This window comes from Mustela erminea, chromosome 8 (genome assembly GCF_009829155.1).
Source record: "Mustela erminea isolate mMusErm1 chromosome 8, mMusErm1.Pri, whole genome shotgun sequence".
In the NCBI taxonomy this organism is placed as follows: Eukaryota; Metazoa; Chordata; class Mammalia; order Carnivora; family Mustelidae; genus Mustela; species Mustela erminea.
The window spans coordinates 12,639,074-12,657,133 of record NC_045621.1 but is presented as its reverse complement, the minus strand read 5'-3'; the positions used below and the strand labels follow the sequence as shown (position 1 = coordinate 12,657,133).

Below are 18,060 nucleotides of genomic sequence, written 5' to 3'. Positions count from 1 at the left end.
ACTTTAAAAAATAAAATAAAATAAAATATCCTATTAAGGGGTGCCCGACTGGCTCATTGGTAGAGCCATGCAACTCTTGATCTTGGGGTTGTGAGTTCAAGCCCCACATTGGGTGTAGAGATCACTTAATAAAATCCTTAAAAAAATAAAAAGTAAAATATAAATTTAATATTAAAATACCATATTTTAATATCTCCTATCACTCATAAAAATTTCAGTTTGTGAGGGTGGGGTATCACCACAAGGAAGAAGGAGTAGTTTCTTTCAGTGTGTTTAAAATTTCTCAAAAATACTTTTACTTTTAATCTAGATTAATTGTATCATTAAATCAATATTAATAGGAGCTAAATTTATAAGGAAAGGCTAACTGAAAGAAAAGTTCACTACAGGGGTGCACGGTGGCTCAGTTGGTTGAGCACCTGGCTCTTAATTTTGGCTCAGGTCATGATCTCAAGGTCCTGAGAACGAGCTCTATATCAGGCTTCCCATTTCGTGGGGAGTCTGCTTATCTCTCTCTCTCTCCTTTTGCCTCTCCCTCCACTCACACACTTTCTCTTTCAAATAAATAAATCTTTAAAAAGAAAGAATGAAACTAAGTTCATTAAAGATCCTTTTTTGTTATCTTCCCTATAGATCATGAGTAGTAGTATCACCCAGGGAGAAAATTAGAAAGGAAAAAAAAGTTGTAAGACATAATTGCCTTTTTATTCCTTGAGGTTTTTTAAATGGAAGGAAATTACTAAAACCTATGAAAAGTTTTAGTGATTCTGAAGTCAGCTGGAGCTTTTGTATTGACATTAATATTTGGCCTTTTAAAAGAATTTTCTAGTATGATAGTTTTAAATGAGTTTACAATTAAAATTTATTTGTAAATGTTGAAATTGAAGGGGAAGCTATAAGCCTATCACCTACCCTTATCCTGATGGTCGAGTAACGTTTTATTTGTGACTTTTAGGATTTTAAAATTATTGCTAAACTGAGGACAATGCCTGTGATTAAAGTATAGTCAGTATTCCGCTGTATTGAAACAACATTACTGAGTGTATAAATATCAGTAGGTTCTTTTGCATGTTGGCTTTTATGTTACTATCATCTCTTCTATGGCCATACTGCTTGGGCATCAGACCTGCATGAGGCAAGATTTAGACGCTAGCACTAAGTCTCTCAGTCGCCTTTCCTCAGTATGTGGAGATAATATATCTGATGATACATTTCTGTTCACTCCAATTTTCTATTACTCATGCCAGTTGTGAACCAGTAAATATCTTTTCTTGGGCATTTCGGAGTTCTTTATAGTAACTGTAAGTAAATTGCTAAGATGATAACATGTAAATATAATTTAGAGTTTCATTTTGAGTTACATTATATACTGTTTCGAAGAAGGGGTTGAGAGAAGTGGTGTCGGCTGCATTTTCATATGGCTTTGCATGATGGTTGAAGATTTTAAACTGCTGGATATAATAACATGCCTTTTGCTTTAAAGATAGCCTATTTTGTTCTTTTGAAGGAAGGAAATAACTAATCCATATAAGAAAATATTTTTATTTTTCCAGGTACTGTGTTAAATAAAGATTGTGTTTAAATATTTTATGTATATATTACTTAGATAACCTGTATCTCAAAGTAGTATTTGTTTAGAATTCTTTCCTAATATTTTACCTTAACTGTAATATTGATATCTGTATGTGGATTCAGATTAAACTTTCTTGCTGTCTGGCAAACATACATGATAATATAGTGAACTGCTATCCATTTTGAAAGAAGCAAGTGTATTACTTTCCAAGAGAGTGTTGATCATACTTTCGATAAGAGAATTAGGCTTTCTGAAAAACCCAAATGTATTAGATATGCTTCTCCCCTTCTAACAAAAATCCCAAGATAAGGATTATTTCATTAACTGTAGTTTCTGCATAAAATGTAATGGGACACCATTGTATTTTGTGATCGTGACAATAATGCATCTCAAGATGAAAAACCCAAATTATTACAGCTGCATAATATAGAAAGTAAAAATTCTTCTTAACTATCCCTGCTAGTTACTCTCTGATAATCAGATATTTTCTTCACATTAATTGGTCAAGAAAAAATAGAAACAAGTTGAGTAGATAACTCCAAAAGAGAAAATATAAGTATGAAATTACTAGAAGTGATGTACAGTTTTTGAGTTAGAAAATCTAGTAATTCCATATTAAAGGTTTTTAAGCCATGTAGAAGCACTTGGTGGTTGAGTAAATGTAAAATTGTACTATCCTTAAAAAGGGTTTGGCATTATTCTGACTGCAGTCAGAGGGGGGTCTCTTTTGTATGGTCTTTTTTATGGTAGGCAAAGGAAAATACGAGGAAAATTTTTGATTTTTTTTTTTAAATAGATATGGTCACCTCAGACAATGGCATATTATAAAGATTTTGTAACGAATTGTACTTCACCTAAAGTTGTCTTATATGCCTAAATATTGCGATACTAAGTTCATTTGTGGATAGTCTTACAAATGCTGGACTAATTAAAGCTGAACGAACCCAGTGAATAACATACTAGGATTCTGCGTAGATGAAGCTTTCTTCCCCTAAGTTATTTAGGAGAAGCGTTGACAACAGGGCCCTTGCCAAACTATAGCGAAGATTACCCAAGAGATAAGGTCAGTTGAGTTTTTATTCACAGTTCCTTCTCTTTTAATTTAGCTATTGCTGAGTCTGTCTGATTTGTTTTTTAGGTGCTGAGGGTGTAAATGGAGAAGAGTCGGTAAACCTAAATGATGCAGATGAAGGATTTTCATCAGGGGCTTCCCTCAGCAGTCAGCCATTTGGGACCAAACCATCCTCCTCTTCTCAGAGGGGAAGCTTAAGGAAAGTAGCAACGGGGCGTTCAGCTAAGGATAAAGAAACAGCTTCTGTCATCAAATCCAGTGAGAGCCCTCGAGATGCAGTCATTCGCAGGCAGTATGTACAGCAACCAACTGATCTTAGTGTAGATTCAATCGAGCTGACACCGATGAAGAAACACCTGAGCTTGCCTGCTGGCCAGGTGGTGCCAAAAACCAATAGTATAAGTCTAATCCGGACAGCCAGTGCTTCCTCAAGCAAATCATTTGACTATGTAAATGGCAGTCAAGCAAGTACCAGCATTGGGGTTGGCACTGAGGGAGTTACTAATTTAGCAGCTAACAAGGTTAATCGATACTCAACTATCAGTCTACAGGAAGACCGGCTAGGTCAAGCTGGAGAAGGTAAAGAGCTCCTCAGCCCAGGAGCCCCCTTAACCAAGCAGTCTCGATCCCCAAGTTTCAATATGCAGCTAATATCCCAGGTGTAGTTCTGACCTCCTCTCTCATCTTTCTGCTTACCCTTTAAACTGAACATTTCATTGTATAAGAAGACACTTCATCCCACATTGTGAAAATATTGGTCATCGTGATCAGATCTGATTTAGTTTAGGTATCTTCATACTGTATTTTGTATGGAAACAGCAATAAGGTTTTCTTTTTCCTCCTTCCTATATCTTCTCTTCACCTTATTCCTTGTAAATGCGTTTGTGAAGCAGTATAAAATGTATGCATTTTCCATGCCTTCCTTTCTTCTTGGGTGATGTGCAATCCATCGTAGGCTGATCGGTCCCATTTCAACACTGTGAGACTGAGGATATGTTAGAGGAAATGGTGTATATGATCCCTATGAAATGATTCTTTGACTTTCGTTTTAAAAAAAAAAAAACGGGTTTGTTCTCATAATCTATAGAATTATGGAGATTACTGGATCATATTTTTTTCTCTTTTAACCAGGAGTGCCTCAGAGATTCTGCTATGACTTTGGACTTCTCTGAGTCTGTGCAATCATTTTCTTGAGAAGCATGGGGAAAGGTGGCAGACTGCTGCACTTTTTCATTAAAATGTGGGTGGTTCTTTTTCCCCCCCATCTCCTTTATTTCGAGGACACAAATGTTCAGTTACTGAGGCATTTAAACCAAGTTGTAGCCCCCTCCTTTGGAGGACAGGGCTCAAAGTTGTTTGTGTAGTTGATAATGCACTTTCTCAATGGCTCTACAGTCATTATTAACATGTCTTCCCTCCTCCCCTCAAGGACATAGGTCATTTCTGTCCTTAAAGTTTGAACAACTAACAAATCAGAGAATCCAAGGGGCATGTTCTATTTCCCAGGAATGATTGACACTTTGGTGCTGGGGTTTTGTGGCGGGGGGAGGGGGTGGTTTTTGTTTAGCTTGTGTGGGACTGTGTGTGTGAGGGGAAGTTTTGATAGGTTTTTTTTCTTTTCCTTTGTGAGCTGATGATGACTGAAGTAGTACAAGTACGTCTTCAGGTAAAGAGAGGGATTTCTCAACCCACTTTCTGTGATGTCAGACTATTGGAGAAACCCTTTCAGCTGCTTTCTAGATGTACCTAAATTCAGTCAGATATTTTGGATTAAGAAACCTGAAGTCCTGATAGATCATATACTCCAAGGAAACACATCAGGGACAGATAATTGGCTGAAAACACTGATGCTTCAACGTGACACAATTTTTTAGAACATTTCTACCAGGGGGTACTGACTTGATTTCTCCTACAAGGACCACACTGCCTTTGTGTTTAATGTAATGCAATTTGTGTACCTTCTAATCATATATCTGCAGAAGTTTCTCATTTTTATAAAACTTTGAAATCATGCCAGTAAGCTAGATGTTGAATGTATGTAAGTAGCATTTGGTAACTGTGCTAAGAGGCTACAAAAATGCATTACTAGTAAAAAAAAATATTTTTTTAGTTCTGATTTGGTTGGGTAAGATTTCATTATAAGTTCTTTTGGGTCTCAGGCTCTAATGCTTGATTGAAAAAAAGAAAATATATCGGTTTTTGAAAATCATTTTATGACTTGAACTGCTATACGTTATCCTTCCACAAAATAGATCAGAGGTGTTAGCGCTTTGTACATTTAGACATTTTTATCTTATTATTGTGAAAGAAAAATATACTGAATTTATAGAAAGCAAGTATTCTCCTAATTAACAAAGTTTAAAATATTATCTCTATCAATTAAAATTACAATAGATTTTGATAAATAAAATAACCAGAAAAATGCCTCTTGTTTTTTTCCACATTGAGAACCTCCCCTCTCCTCCTCTTATTTTATTGTAAGAGGGTTTGTTTTGTTTTGTTTTGTTTTGGAGGGGATTTTCTTTAGAATCTTTTTAAGAACAATGAGATGCTTATTTGAATTTGGTGGTCTGTAACACTTTTCAGCTCTTAGAAAATGGAAAACTAGAACCTGAGCTAGTACAACTAGTACTACTGCTACAACATTGCCAAAGTCTTGGATAAAGTGAAAAGTTTATAAACAGAAATGTATTGGAGTGTGTGTGTGTGTGTGTGTGTGCGCGCACGCGCATGCGTGTGTGTTTGTGCATGGGCACGCGCACACACGCGTGTGCAGGGTGTGTATATGTATATATCACAAAAACATATATTAGATGTCCCTTTTAATTTAAGGGATGTCAGATAAATGAGTTTGAAAGCAGCCAAAATAAATGAGGTCTGGAGATCTCTAACATACTGAGAAAAGGAAAGTTTCAGGTAGGAAAAGAAAAGAGCATTGTTCTTACCAAGGGGTAAGAGCTTGGCCATGGCTGGAGGTCATTCATTTTATGGCAGAAATGCCTGGTTCATTTAGGAGGCTGGCAGGTTGTTTTGAATTCAAGTTGTGCGTTTATTGGCATCTAAATCTAACATGATTTAGTTAAAGCACACCCAAAAACCACCTAAAATAGTACCAAATTCAGCAAAAGCTGTAATAAATAAAATCTCTCTTGTTTTGTTAAAAATCTTAAACTTGAAAAGTTGGTTTTGGAGAACTTTCAACTTAGAGGATATCATTTATCTGTGTATGTACATACATATTTTGTATGTATGCATACCCATTAATGTTTCATAACCCTGTAACATTTTGTTCTTTTAAGTTATGTGATTTGGCCTTAATGAAGTAACATTTCATTTAGCTCAAACTGTGCATTCAGGGTCTTAGAACAGGTTTCCTATATAAGATATGTTAAAATTTAGTTCAGTGAATCATAAGTCAAATTTTTAAAGAATTTTTTAATATTCATTTGCGTTATTTATTGTTATTCACAATAGTTTTCAGATCTATAACAGCTATTACAAATATATATCAGCAATATTCATACTTTATTCTGTAATAACCTGTTCTATACCTGTAAGAAAAGGTCTTTCCCTCTATGGAAAAGCTTATTACAGAGAAAATACTTGTTTTCTATAATAAATCAATTTGATTGATGCCATCTATGCCAGGTTGAATTAAGAAATACAAAGAAATACCTGAAGCTTTTGGTAACTCTTCTCTATTACATTAATTTTAAATTATGTTACTAGAAATCAACCTAAAGGGTAAAGTGTACAAAGCTAACCTAAAAGTAAGATTTTTAAATATAAAAATATTTTAAGAAGCTGAAGGGGGAAGTGGTTATAATTTAAAACCCTTACCCTTGCCCCCACTCTTACTCTCCCAATTACTCTTCTGTGCCTGTTTATTATAGAGTCAGAATTTTTGTGCTAGATGAGACCCTATAAATAATCTAGCTAGTCGCCCAGTGCTCCCTCCCCAAATAGCTGTCCTCAGGAAACTGAGGCTCAAAATGTTGTGACATGATCAAAATCACATAACTAAGAAGCAGAGCCAGAATAGAACTCCTGTCTCCCGTCAGATGCATATTAACACCCCACTGCCTCCCTGTACTCGTACTATGGTACATGTGGTATGTAACACTCTCCATTTCTGCAGTTTCTTTACAATTCTGGTCTAGTAGTTGGTGAATACAGCACATTAAGAAAAGTACTTAATCCAGAAAAAATGTAGAGTAATGAACAGATGGGGAAGTGTTAGAAATGTAGGTATCTATACCACAGATGTAAGGATAGATACATTTTTCTTATTCTAATTTATGCCTTACTATTTTCTGCCACATAACAGTTGTATGCTGCCATTTTGTAGTTGATTATATTTCTGGGGATTTATTTAAATGCGAAAATAAACCCAAAGAAATGGCTTTGATCAGTGTTTCTAGCTATTTTAAAAGTAATTGAATCAGCCAGCTTTCACAGTCACCTGGGTAGCAAGTTAATTGTGTTGCACAGTGGAGTATTGCAAAGTAAAGATTAAATAAATTTTACTCCATTAATTTCTAATGTTGAAAAAATTGAACATTACTTGTTCTTTAGAATAGATAGATACAAGCAATATTTCCTTATGTGGTTGATAAAGGTTTATAGTGTGAAGCTTATGATTCCAAAATGGAATGCTGACCATTATGTCATTTAAAGTGTATATACCATATAAAATGTCTTAAATGGGGTAGTCTCAGCTATATAAGCTCAATATTTCCGATGTATATTCTCAAATTCCACTTAATAGCTTTAAATTAATTGTAACTATTTATTAGACACTGGAATACTGAAAATAACTTTCAGATTTTTTTTGCACTATTTTTGTGACTATTTTAATGAAGTGAGGTGTTTTCTGCTACCTCACTTTGTGACGTTCGTATGGGTCCATTTTTGAGTACTTCAGTTGACAATCAGTTGTCTCATTTAATTCTCTGCATGTTCATTTGTAAATTTAAAAAATTAGTATCTGTCATTAGGGGGTAGTTATACTATTTATATAAACACTGGCAAGGAGGAGCTCTCCATTTCTGATCTTGGATTACAAAGTAAGTTTTTATTTTAATCAGTATTCCAGTTATATATTTGTTTTTCGGGTTAAAAATGTTTAATAGGTCATACCAGTGGTCAGAACATCTGTAAGAATTTTAGAGCAACTTTTCTATAATATGGCTGTGTTAAAGTCTGAATATGAAACTTTCTATCTTTCAAGTTGAATGATTATTGTCATGTTTCAAACCACTAAGTTGGTTGAGACACTTATTTCTAATGCTTTAATTTTTTTTTACAGTGCTTTCTAGAAACAAGTTATTTGAAAACCTACTAGAAGTTACCGATAACTTAAACTCTCAAAAATTAGAATATTTGCCAGATTATAAGATGGGATGCAGTGTAAAATTGTTGACAGTGCTCATAAAATCGTGATTCACCATATTGGTACAATTTTCCATTTCTAGTTGGTCATGTTGATACTACAAGGCATAAATTTTAGTATTATCTGCATTGTGTACCTAACGGGTAGGTTGTATTGGCACTGAATATACATAGGAAATAAATTCATCAAATCAACCAATGTGCACTTAAACTATATTAGATTTTTGGTGGTGCCAGAAATCTGTATGATGATCCTGCCATTAGAATTAGAGTTGCCCTCATTATCCAAGCCTTCCCTACCCATATAGGCACATTCCTTCCCAACCTGTCCACACAACCACAGACTTTTGGAAACTTCAGTCACTTCAGTATTTCTTAACCACTAGTCACATGAGAAATACACACAAGAGCAAACAATTCAGAATAGAAGTTAGCAGATAGCTGGGAATGATGTGAAATAACTGGCAGCATAGTACAGAAGTGTAGGTTCTATGTTTTGTTTTGGATTTGAGAAAATGTTTACAAATTAAGGCACATACAGATGTCTGCTATTATGCTATTAGGCTTATAGGTTTTTACAAAAAAAGTTAAGTGTCACAGTATATAGGAGTCTTTTTTTCTTTTTTTAATAATTGTGTATCTGGAGGTAGGTTCAATAAGGAAATTCTTTTATTTTCAAAGAGAAATGAACTTTGGACAATCCATCCCCAACTACAGAATTGATATCAAACTGGTTTGCTGTATTTGAGTGTCAACAGCTCAGTGTTAATTGTATCAGAGAAAATTCTTTACAACTTTGTTGATTATAAAATTTACCAAAGAAAATGTCTCAACCAAATATAATTTTTAAAGTACCTAACTGCGAAAGAGTGAGGTCCCTTTAACATAAGATTGCTTTCTAGTCCTAGGGGAAATAAATACTGTAAGATTCTTTGCTCTGCAACATAGGTATACAGTTCCTACAAGATTCCATTTGAGGTTTTCTTATGTCAACATTTTGCACCTCCAGCTAAAGTACCAGTTGAGAAGGCCAAATATTATTCCTTATGGCACATTTTTCAGGTCTCCTTAACTCAAATTAAGGGTTCTACTCGTCAGTATTGAATTAAAAAGAGGGGGAAACTCCTAAAATTGGTATAATGTATGTATGAGATCATGGATTTTTAAAAATAAAATTGAGGGGGAAGTTATGGAATTGTACCTTTTAAGTAATGGCAGTTATTTCCAGTAAGTATGATATTGGCTAAAATGGTATGTTTTTACATAACTTATGTACGTGATCACTCTGGGTGTTTTTTTTCTTTGCAGAAAACAGCTAAAATACTCATTTTTTAGATGTATAGACCAATAAGAACAGTGGATTTACTTAAACTATTAAGTAATGATTTGGGGGGGGGGGAGCAAAATGCAACCAATGTTGCAAACATTTTTTTGTGTGTGTGATTTTTGTGTTCTATGATTTTTTTTCTTTCATATCAGGTGGTAGTTAAAAAATAATGAATGTATTGATCAGCTATCTTGGAAAGAGAAGATTGGCAGATTGGCTAACAATTACTAATGTAGGTTTTGGATTTTTTTTTTTTTTAAGTTTTATCATCCAGACTGAATTGAGAAATAAGCTCAATGCTCCATATGTTGTTTAAAAATATTTGTGGGGTGCCTGGCTGGCTCAGTTCTTAGAGCATGTGATTCTTGTATGTTGTAAGTCCAAGCCCCACATTGGGTGTAGAGATTACTTAAAAACTATTTTAAAATGAATAAATACTTCTAATAAATTCAACTACTTTCAATGAATCTTTTTGATTCTCATTCTAAAAATTATGCTGACTCTGCGTTCATTGTAACTGGGTAAGAGAAATCATTTTTATGATGCAAGGATTATTTTCCCACTATTTTTTTCATAATTTGGCTCTTCTTAGCTACAATTTCTGAAGGGTTTTTATTATAGCATTATATAGTCTGATCTCCGTCACAGTGGACAAGTAAACAGGAGATATCCCACTTTCACATATTTGCCTATGAAAGGATATGGAATGTATAGATCAGCTCTTGTTTTGTTTTGTTTTGTTGTTTTTAAAGACCAGCATCAGCCTGCAGCTTGGTATAAATGTCCCAAGCACTCAGAGAATTGTGCTGGTGAATATTTAAATAGGATAGGCATGAGAAAAATATGATTCCTATTGACTGACGTCCTTTCAACCTAGGACTAGTGAAAACTTTCATTTTTTCAGAGCTGAAGAAAAAAAACGCACATTTAAGATCATATTTATTGGTGCATGTAAGCCATTATCTTAACTGTCTTACTGAATTGGTTAATGCTGTTGATTGTTGAAATGTGAAATGTAGTCCTTGTTGACCTTGTAAATATCTGCCAGAGATAAAAACTATTTTAATTTATTGTAAATAAAGATGTACAAAATTCATTATCAGTCTCCAATGCAGAAACATATCTAAGATGTTAAATACTGTGTTTCTTGAGAGATGTGTAATTTTCCCCTAGATGTATCTAGTTACATTGAGAATGTAAATTTTCTTTTGTACAGTATAAAAATACAGCTTTATTTGGCTTTTGACCGGATTCCCCTGAGTTAGTTTTATATCTTACCTGAATTTTGGTCCTTTGTTGTATTTTTTTCAAAGCATGCCATTTTATTTATGTATGTCTGAACTTTTTGTTTATAGGACACCCTATTAAGGCAATTTATAGAACTAATTAAAGCAATATATAAAATTACATATACTTCCGTAAAATAATAAATAACACGAAGGCAGAAGTGAAATTAATACATAAAATACGTGCCATATGTTTCTGTATGTTATTGTTGAGATACGAATTTATCTCTGAACTTTAAAGCAGCCAAATGTATAGAGAGATTAATTACATGCCCTTCAGAATCCTTACTATAAAACAAATCAGTTTCTCAGGTGAAGCACAACTGTTTCTAAAACTGAAATGCTAGAAAATTTTCTCTCCTAAGGTCCTTCTAAAGAGGAGTCAGCATTACTGCTGTCATTTACACTCTTCAGCAATGTGTGAAAGTGCCTGTTTCCCCTGTCATCCTACCAGTAGTTAGTTCTCTAGTCAGTGAACTTTTTGGTCCTTCCCACAGTGTGTTTTTCTAAAGACAGACTTTAGCCTTGTCCTAGAATAGGGGTTGAATGAAGAGCTCAGCCCCAGACCCTCTCTTCCTTTCTTTACATGTACTTTCTAGAAAAGTCTCAGGCCTCCCCTGTCCCCATAGCTATTATTCTTTGTTTATGGACCAAAGGCTTTATTCTCCCTTCTATTTCCAATCTAAGCAATATAAAATGAATTTTGAAAATTCTTATTATGCCTTAATCCAAAATTGCTGATAAAAAATAGCAGTTCCAGAAGAGAATGGGTTAAGGCAACGTATGAAGCCTCGATTAATTTGGTTTTGCCTTTACTCTGGATCTGCATTAGTTAGGGAGGATCAAATTCACCAGTTTGACAGTTTCCATTTTTTCCTTTTACTAAAAACGTAGTATTTGCTCATTTTGAAAACCTTAGAAAATACAGGGCAAATACAAAGGGAAAAGCCACTTTAAGGTACTATAATAAAATAGTGAATATTAAGATAGTAGAGACACTGTCCTGCTAACACATACACAACTGTGGTCCAGGTCACAGTTTATGGTCCAGAGATTCTTCTCATGGGAGTTAAACAATAACATTTACCGGGTTCTAGGACGTCCCAAGCACCATTCTAGCCACTTTAAAGGAAATGCAATAATTCATTAATATAATGGTTTCTGATAAGTACTATTATTCTCCTTTTATAAGAAAAGGAAGGTTCATCTGTCTAAGGTCACAGAGGTAGTAAGTGATACAGCTAGGATTGAACCAGACACTCATTCTTATGGACTTGTGCACTTAACTACCACGGGATGCTGCTTCATACAGTATTGCTTATTCTCAACTACTGGTATACTTGTCCTATCCCCACAAGGCCAAGGTCCCTATAGGGGATAGGAAGGAAGGGGAGATGGGATCTCAGCAGAGCTAGATTACTAATAGACAAAGTAAACCCACGAAAGATTCAAGCCCTTATAACGTAGGAATGCAAGATTATAAATTATCTCCTATGTATAGTTCCAGTTGTGTACTATCCTTGAGTACCATTCTTAAGAGGAAAATAAAAAAATAGTCTTTCTCTGGTTTATATGAGGAACCTAAGTTGAGTAAACCTGGTTTATAGTATAATAACGCAGAGAAAGCTCTCAAAGAACTTAAAAATATTTTACAGGTTCTTACCTGCATCCCTCTTCCGCAAAAAATGTTGCCAGGTGGCTTGGGAGGAAATCAGAATTTTGTTGGACTTCCTTATAATTATTTTATGATTTAATACTGTTTTGTACAACACAGGAGAGGGTACAAATACGGTCATTTATGTTGAGGGTTTCTAAAGGTCTAAATCTGGCCCTGGGTCCTAATCCAAGTAAAATGGATAATAGTCCGTAGTTACACCCCTACTTTTCCTCACATGTTACATCAGAAAGGGGTGGGGCTCTCTTCTAAAACTCACTTGAAGGGCACCTGGGTGGCTCAGTGGGTTAAGCCTCTGCCTTCAGCTCACGTCACGATCTCAGGGTTCTGGGATCAAGCCCCGCATCGGGCTCTCTGCTCAGCAGGGAGCCTGCTTCCCCCCCTCTCTCTGCCTGCCTCTCTGCCCACTTGTGATCTCTCTCTGTCAAATAAATAAATAAAAATATTTTTAAAAAACTCACTTGAAGGACCAATCACTTTTAGCACTTTAACAATATTTAATACACATTAGGAATGAAAACTTTTTTTTATGGCCAGATCATGCTACCCAGTAAAAACTTAAATTCTGAATCATTGTGTAATTTAACTAAAAACAATTCAAAAATATTTTTATTCTCTCCAGTATTCAGTAGGAAATATCATTTCCTCAAAGAAAATCAGAATTTCAAGAAATATAACTACTATAAATAATGGCTTTATGAACATGGTAAAACTTTCTGTATTGAAGATTAGATTCTAAGACTCATTTCCCAGAGTTTGAATTATTATGTGTATTTTTTAAAGGAGTAATCTGCCAAATCTTATATTACTAATTTGTGCCTTAGAAGGGCCTCCTCATCATCCCTGGCATGAGAAAATCCTGGAGATGAAATAGGATTTTACTACTATTCTCGTTTATTCCTAAATGTTTGGATAGAAGTAATCGCTTTCTCCTGAGCAGGATTGAAATCAAATTTGTATCTTGAAAACTCTGGGTAGATATTATTTGCTGAGGCATTTACCACTGCCCTTCTAGACCTATCATATCCTTAGCAAGTATGTGTTTAATGCATGGCATCTAGGTGATTTCACATTTGACAAAAATTTTCATTCTTCCTGGCTGAGTGGTTCTCAACCCTAGCTTGCATGTTAAAATCATCTGGGAAATTTCTGATGACCACATTTAAGGCCAAATTCACACTCCGTGGGATTGGGATCTAGCAGTAGCAATTTTATCACCTCCCCAGGTAATTTTCATGTGATATCAGCACTGAAAACTCTCTTTAGTCCTGTAACAATCTTTTGCCTTCATAGGTAAGCTTTCCTCTTCCACATGGAACCACTGACTCAAGAATTTTTTTTTCCCAGAGAAATATATAAAATAGTAAATGCCAGTATAAGAGATTAATGCAGTGTGTGTTTGTGTGTATGTGTATAACTCGTCCATCTCAGTGCTACACACCACCTTTTCTATTCCCTTAACTCAGTTCACTGAATGCTATAGGCATCAGTCAACTTCACTGGCCCCAAACTTAAGCTCCCAACACTTTGAGGCCTTCTACTTCTTGGCCTGCTTGCTTTTCTCATTCCCTTCAGTTCCTGTTCCAAGGCTCCATCACTTGAAGTACCACTTTCCCAGGAGCCTCAGCTTTTTTTCATTAAGTGGAGGCCATAATGCTAGAAGGTTTTAATTTCCTGTTTTCTCCCACCACTTCAAAGAACAACTATATCCACAACTATGCGCATCTACTTGTTGCGTGTCTCACAAGATGAGGTACCTCACTTCACTTCATCTTTTATTCATCATCCTAAGGCAATTCTTTTTTTCTCCCTTTGGCTTTAATCTATACACTGGTGACCCCTAGATCTCTATAGATCTCTTAGATGAATTTCAAACTCTTAAAACCACTGTTTGCAGGATAATTTGGTCTCTCTTTCAAAGGGATTTCAAAGTCAAGATGCCTCAAGCTAAATTCTTTCCGTCTATCTGTAATCTTTCGCAGAACACTGGGGAGCTGATACCCAGATAACCATGCCAGAAACCTGAGACTTATATTTTCCTTCTTTCTTACTTCTATATCCAGTTTCCAAATCCTGCTGACTTTGCCTATTTTTTTTCCCCCCAAAGTCATCCTTTCCTTTCCGGTTCTATCACTACATCTCAAGCTCCTATCTTCATCTTCATATCCAGAATTCTTTGATAGCTTCCTAACTAGACCCCTCTCAAACTTACCTTCATTAGTGATTAATATAAAACACCCATTAGTCCCTGGCTACAATTATTCAATAGTTCCATTATAGAAGATAAATTCTATTCTTTAGCCCCAGACTTCTCCCATTCCATCTCCTACCATTCTTAACTTTTATTTAAGGTTAAATTAACACCGAACTTCTTTGTACTATCACACCCAGTTTGTAATACGATACTCTTCCTGAAATCCCTTTTCCACCCCTATTCTCTGTCATCTGTAGTTGGATAGGCTTTTCCTCTGCTGCCTTTTCTCTGCTTAGCTAAGCTGAACTAAGTGATCATTGTCCAAGTAAATCTCTGCACATTTTATCCTTGCACTTAAACCTTATTGTAATGAAATTACCTGATTCTTTCTACCAAACAAGAATTTAAGTTCCCTAATGGTAAGGAACATATCTGGGCTCTATGTTCACAATACAGGTAGGTGCTCAAAGTTAACCAAGTAAATTGAACTATCCAGAGAAAAAGACTGAGGGGCACCTGGGTGGCTCCATCGCTTAAGCATCTGGTCATGATCCTGGAGTCCTGGGATGGAGCCCTGCATCAGGCTCCCTGCTCAGTGGGGAGCCTGCTTCTCCCTCTCCCTCTACCTGACACTTCCCCTGCTTGTTCTCTCTTGCTCTCTTTCTCTGCCAAATAGATAATCTTAAAAAAAGAAGAAGAAAAAGAGACATGGACACCTATCCCCTTCCCTCTATTTCCCACAAATATACCATAAAAACATACTCAAAACCCACCACTCAAACAAGGCCACTGAGTCTACAGACTTTGGTGTAGATCTGAAGAGGAGACGAAACAGAGTTTACATCGTAGAAACAAAGAACATATTAGTTAAAGAATATATTAAATATTCAGTATTCCTAGATCTTCACATTTTTAAAAACTTATCAAGTACCTTATTGTTAACTGTTGACTATGTTCTTTACTCTTTTTTTCTGCTCACGCTTCCCCAGATTCTTTTATTTCCAATGTAGAGAATATTACCTTTATCCTTTGTTTTCTTAAATTCTGGCAACCAAAATGGTATATTGAGGTATCCAGGTTGTCATTTCTCTTTCTTAAGTGGATTTCCTAAACCTTCCAAAATGGTGATTCCAGGGGCACCGGGGTGGCTCAGTGGGTTAAAGCCTCTGCCTTTGGCTCTGGTCATGATCCCAAGGTCCTGGGATCGAGCCCCACATCGGGCTCAGCAGGGAGCCTGCTTCCTCCTCTCTCTCTTTGCCTGCCTCTCAGCCTACTTGTGATCTCTATCTGTCAAATAAATAAATAAAATCTTTAAAAAAAAATGGTGATTCCATCTCTTCCTTCCTTATGCTTCCACTCTTACCTGCTTTATCCAGAGTGATCTTTCAGTAGCCCTGACTAGTGTACCGGGCCAAACTAGCCCTCAAAACAACAGACCCAACTTTCGCACTTGCCTCTTGGCCCTTTATGCACATGCTATTTGATTTGGGCTTTCTACCTGGAAAATTTTACGCTTCCTCTTTGCCTGGCTTAAATCTATTCAACTCTCAGTTTAAACATCTCTTCCTCCAAGAAAATTGTTCCTGGCTTCTTCTGTCCTTTGGTTAGATACTTCTGCCATGTGGTCCAATAAACACTGAACTTCTCATATGGTAGCATTTTTCTCAGTCTTGTCCCTTCAGTATCTTCCTCTAATAGAGGAAGCTGTCTGGTGACAGAAGAGATGGTGTTTGTCTCACTCAGTGGTGTATCATTATGTGGTACACAGGGGATTCTGTAGTGTTGTTGAATCCAAATGAAATAGTATTCTGTGAGTGGGTAAGACTGCATCCTGATAGGTTCAATCTTTTCTTCTTCATTAGCTCTTTGTACATCTACTCCTTCTTAGTGTTCCCATCCCCTTAGCGGTCTGATCCCATTTCCATATTCTCTTGTTTCCAGAGAACAGTATCTCCCTTCTTCCCTACTCCAAACCCTTTAGATGTATGGAATCCTACCTTTCACCCCAAAGAAATAAATTAACAAAACAAAACAAAACCAAACACGGGATGCTTGGGTGTCTCAGTCAGTGGCTCAGTGGGTTAAGCGACTGCCTCCGGCTCAGGTCGTGATCTGGGGTCCTGGGATCAAATCCCGCATAGGGCTCCCTGCTCAGCCGGGGGCCTGCTTCTCCCTCTTCCATTCCCTCTGCTTGTGCTCTATGTCAAATTAAAAAAAAAAAAAAAAAAGACCAAAACGAAAACAAGCCACAAAGGCAGATTCATTCGCATTATCTTCTTCCTCAAAAGAAGATGTGTAGAGAAACTAATGAAGACTTCTAAGATTGCCTAAAGACACACCACCTACACCTCTGCAAACTTCCCCAGGTGTAACCAACCCTTCCTTCCCCGTTCCCCGGAAACGAAAACAGGACAGGAAAGGCCCAGAACTCGGGGTTTAGGGATTCGTTTTCCTCAGGTTTCTTGGTGGGCGGGGCGGACAGGCGGAGACCGACTGGCGGGCAGCGACGTCGCTCTCGGCTGACTCCGCTTTTCATTGGTTTTCCTGGACTCCGCCCCCTGGGCAGGGCGGGAGATTCGGTGTGCGGCCGGCAGGCCTCCCATCCCCCGGCTTCCGGGCTTCCCTACTGGCTCTTGAGGCTCCACGACCCTCTCCGGCTGTGCTTAAGCCGGAATTTGGCCTTTCTTGCCGGGGCCCAAGCCACCCTGCCTGCGGCGCCCAGTCACCCGAGTACCGTCCGGCAGGCGCGGGGAGGCCGCAGCGGCTCCTGGCGGAGACCTAGAGGTGCGTGGTGGGACAACGCGGCAGCCGGCTTCCCTCTCCCGCTTAGCTCGGGGTTTGTGAGGTGAGTCCGGGGGCGCCCAGCCCCGCAGCCGAGCTGGGGCCCGCGTCTCGGAGAGGGCTGCCTCCCGGCGCTCCGGGCTGGGTCGCTGCGCCTGCCTCTTTGCCCTCCCCAGGCTGCCCGCGGCCCCCGCGGGCCCGAGGACCCTCGGCTGGCCCGAGCGCGGCCAACTGGTCAGCGGCGCGAGGCACCCGCCAAAGTCCGTAAGTCCTCGTCGGGGTTAGAGGCTCCTTCTGGTCGCACCGTGGGGGGCTTCGCCGGCCCTGCGAGGCCTTCCGTGCGACGGACGCGCTACCGGCCTGTCCGTTTCTCGGCTCGATTCGGAGCGTCGTGCTTGAAGGAGAAAACGGAACCTGTGCAGCCGAAGTGCCGGACTGACCCGAGGGGAGCGGGCACAGGGAGGCTGCGGAGGACGACTCCGTCCCCAAACTACCGCAGGAGAGAGAACCTTCCATGTCATCCCCGCCCGAAGGCCCCAAACGGAGCAGCCTCCCCGAGCAGTCCGCCTGCGCCCAGGCCCTTCAGGGAGAGCCTTTTAAATTAAAAGGATGTGGACGCGTTACTTCCCGTCTTACAGCTGAAATCCTGACAAAACCGCTGCACCTCCCCACCGGAGCTGCAAAATCCGAAGAGGAGGAGCGTGGCTCCACACCTTCGTGTGTGGCGCCGCACACGCTCATTTCCTGGGCACCTTTTGTGT

At 38.0% G+C, this 18,060-nt stretch overlaps 2 protein-coding genes across 17 annotated transcripts in view; both read left to right on the top strand.

Moving 5' to 3' along the window:
- The window catches only part of FAM126B (family with sequence similarity 126 member B), a 69,425-nt gene extending 64,352 nt beyond the window's left edge, over nucleotides 1–5,073 (top strand). For all 13 annotated transcript variants that reach the window (XM_032354392.1, XM_032354394.1, XM_032354397.1 and 10 more), the window contains one exon: nucleotides 2,712–5,073. In XM_032354392.1, the coding sequence (XP_032210283.1) occupies nucleotides 2,712–3,310 (599 nt within the window). In that variant the 3' untranslated portion in view covers nucleotides 3,311–5,073. The remainder of the gene's footprint in view (nucleotides 1–2,711) is intronic.
- An 11,684-nt stretch (nucleotides 5,074–16,757) lies between these two features.
- ORC2 (origin recognition complex subunit 2) overlaps nucleotides 16,758–18,060 on the top strand; it is a 45,353-nt gene continuing 44,050 nt past the window's right edge. For 3 of the 4 annotated variants that reach the window (XM_032354385.1, XM_032354384.1, XM_032354381.1), the window contains exon 1: nucleotides 17,259–17,363. The gene's annotated coding sequence lies outside the window, so the exon portion shown is untranslated. Of the gene's footprint in view, nucleotides 17,364–18,060 lie in introns of all 4 variants that reach the window. The other variant, XM_032354382.1, reaches the window with a different exon arrangement.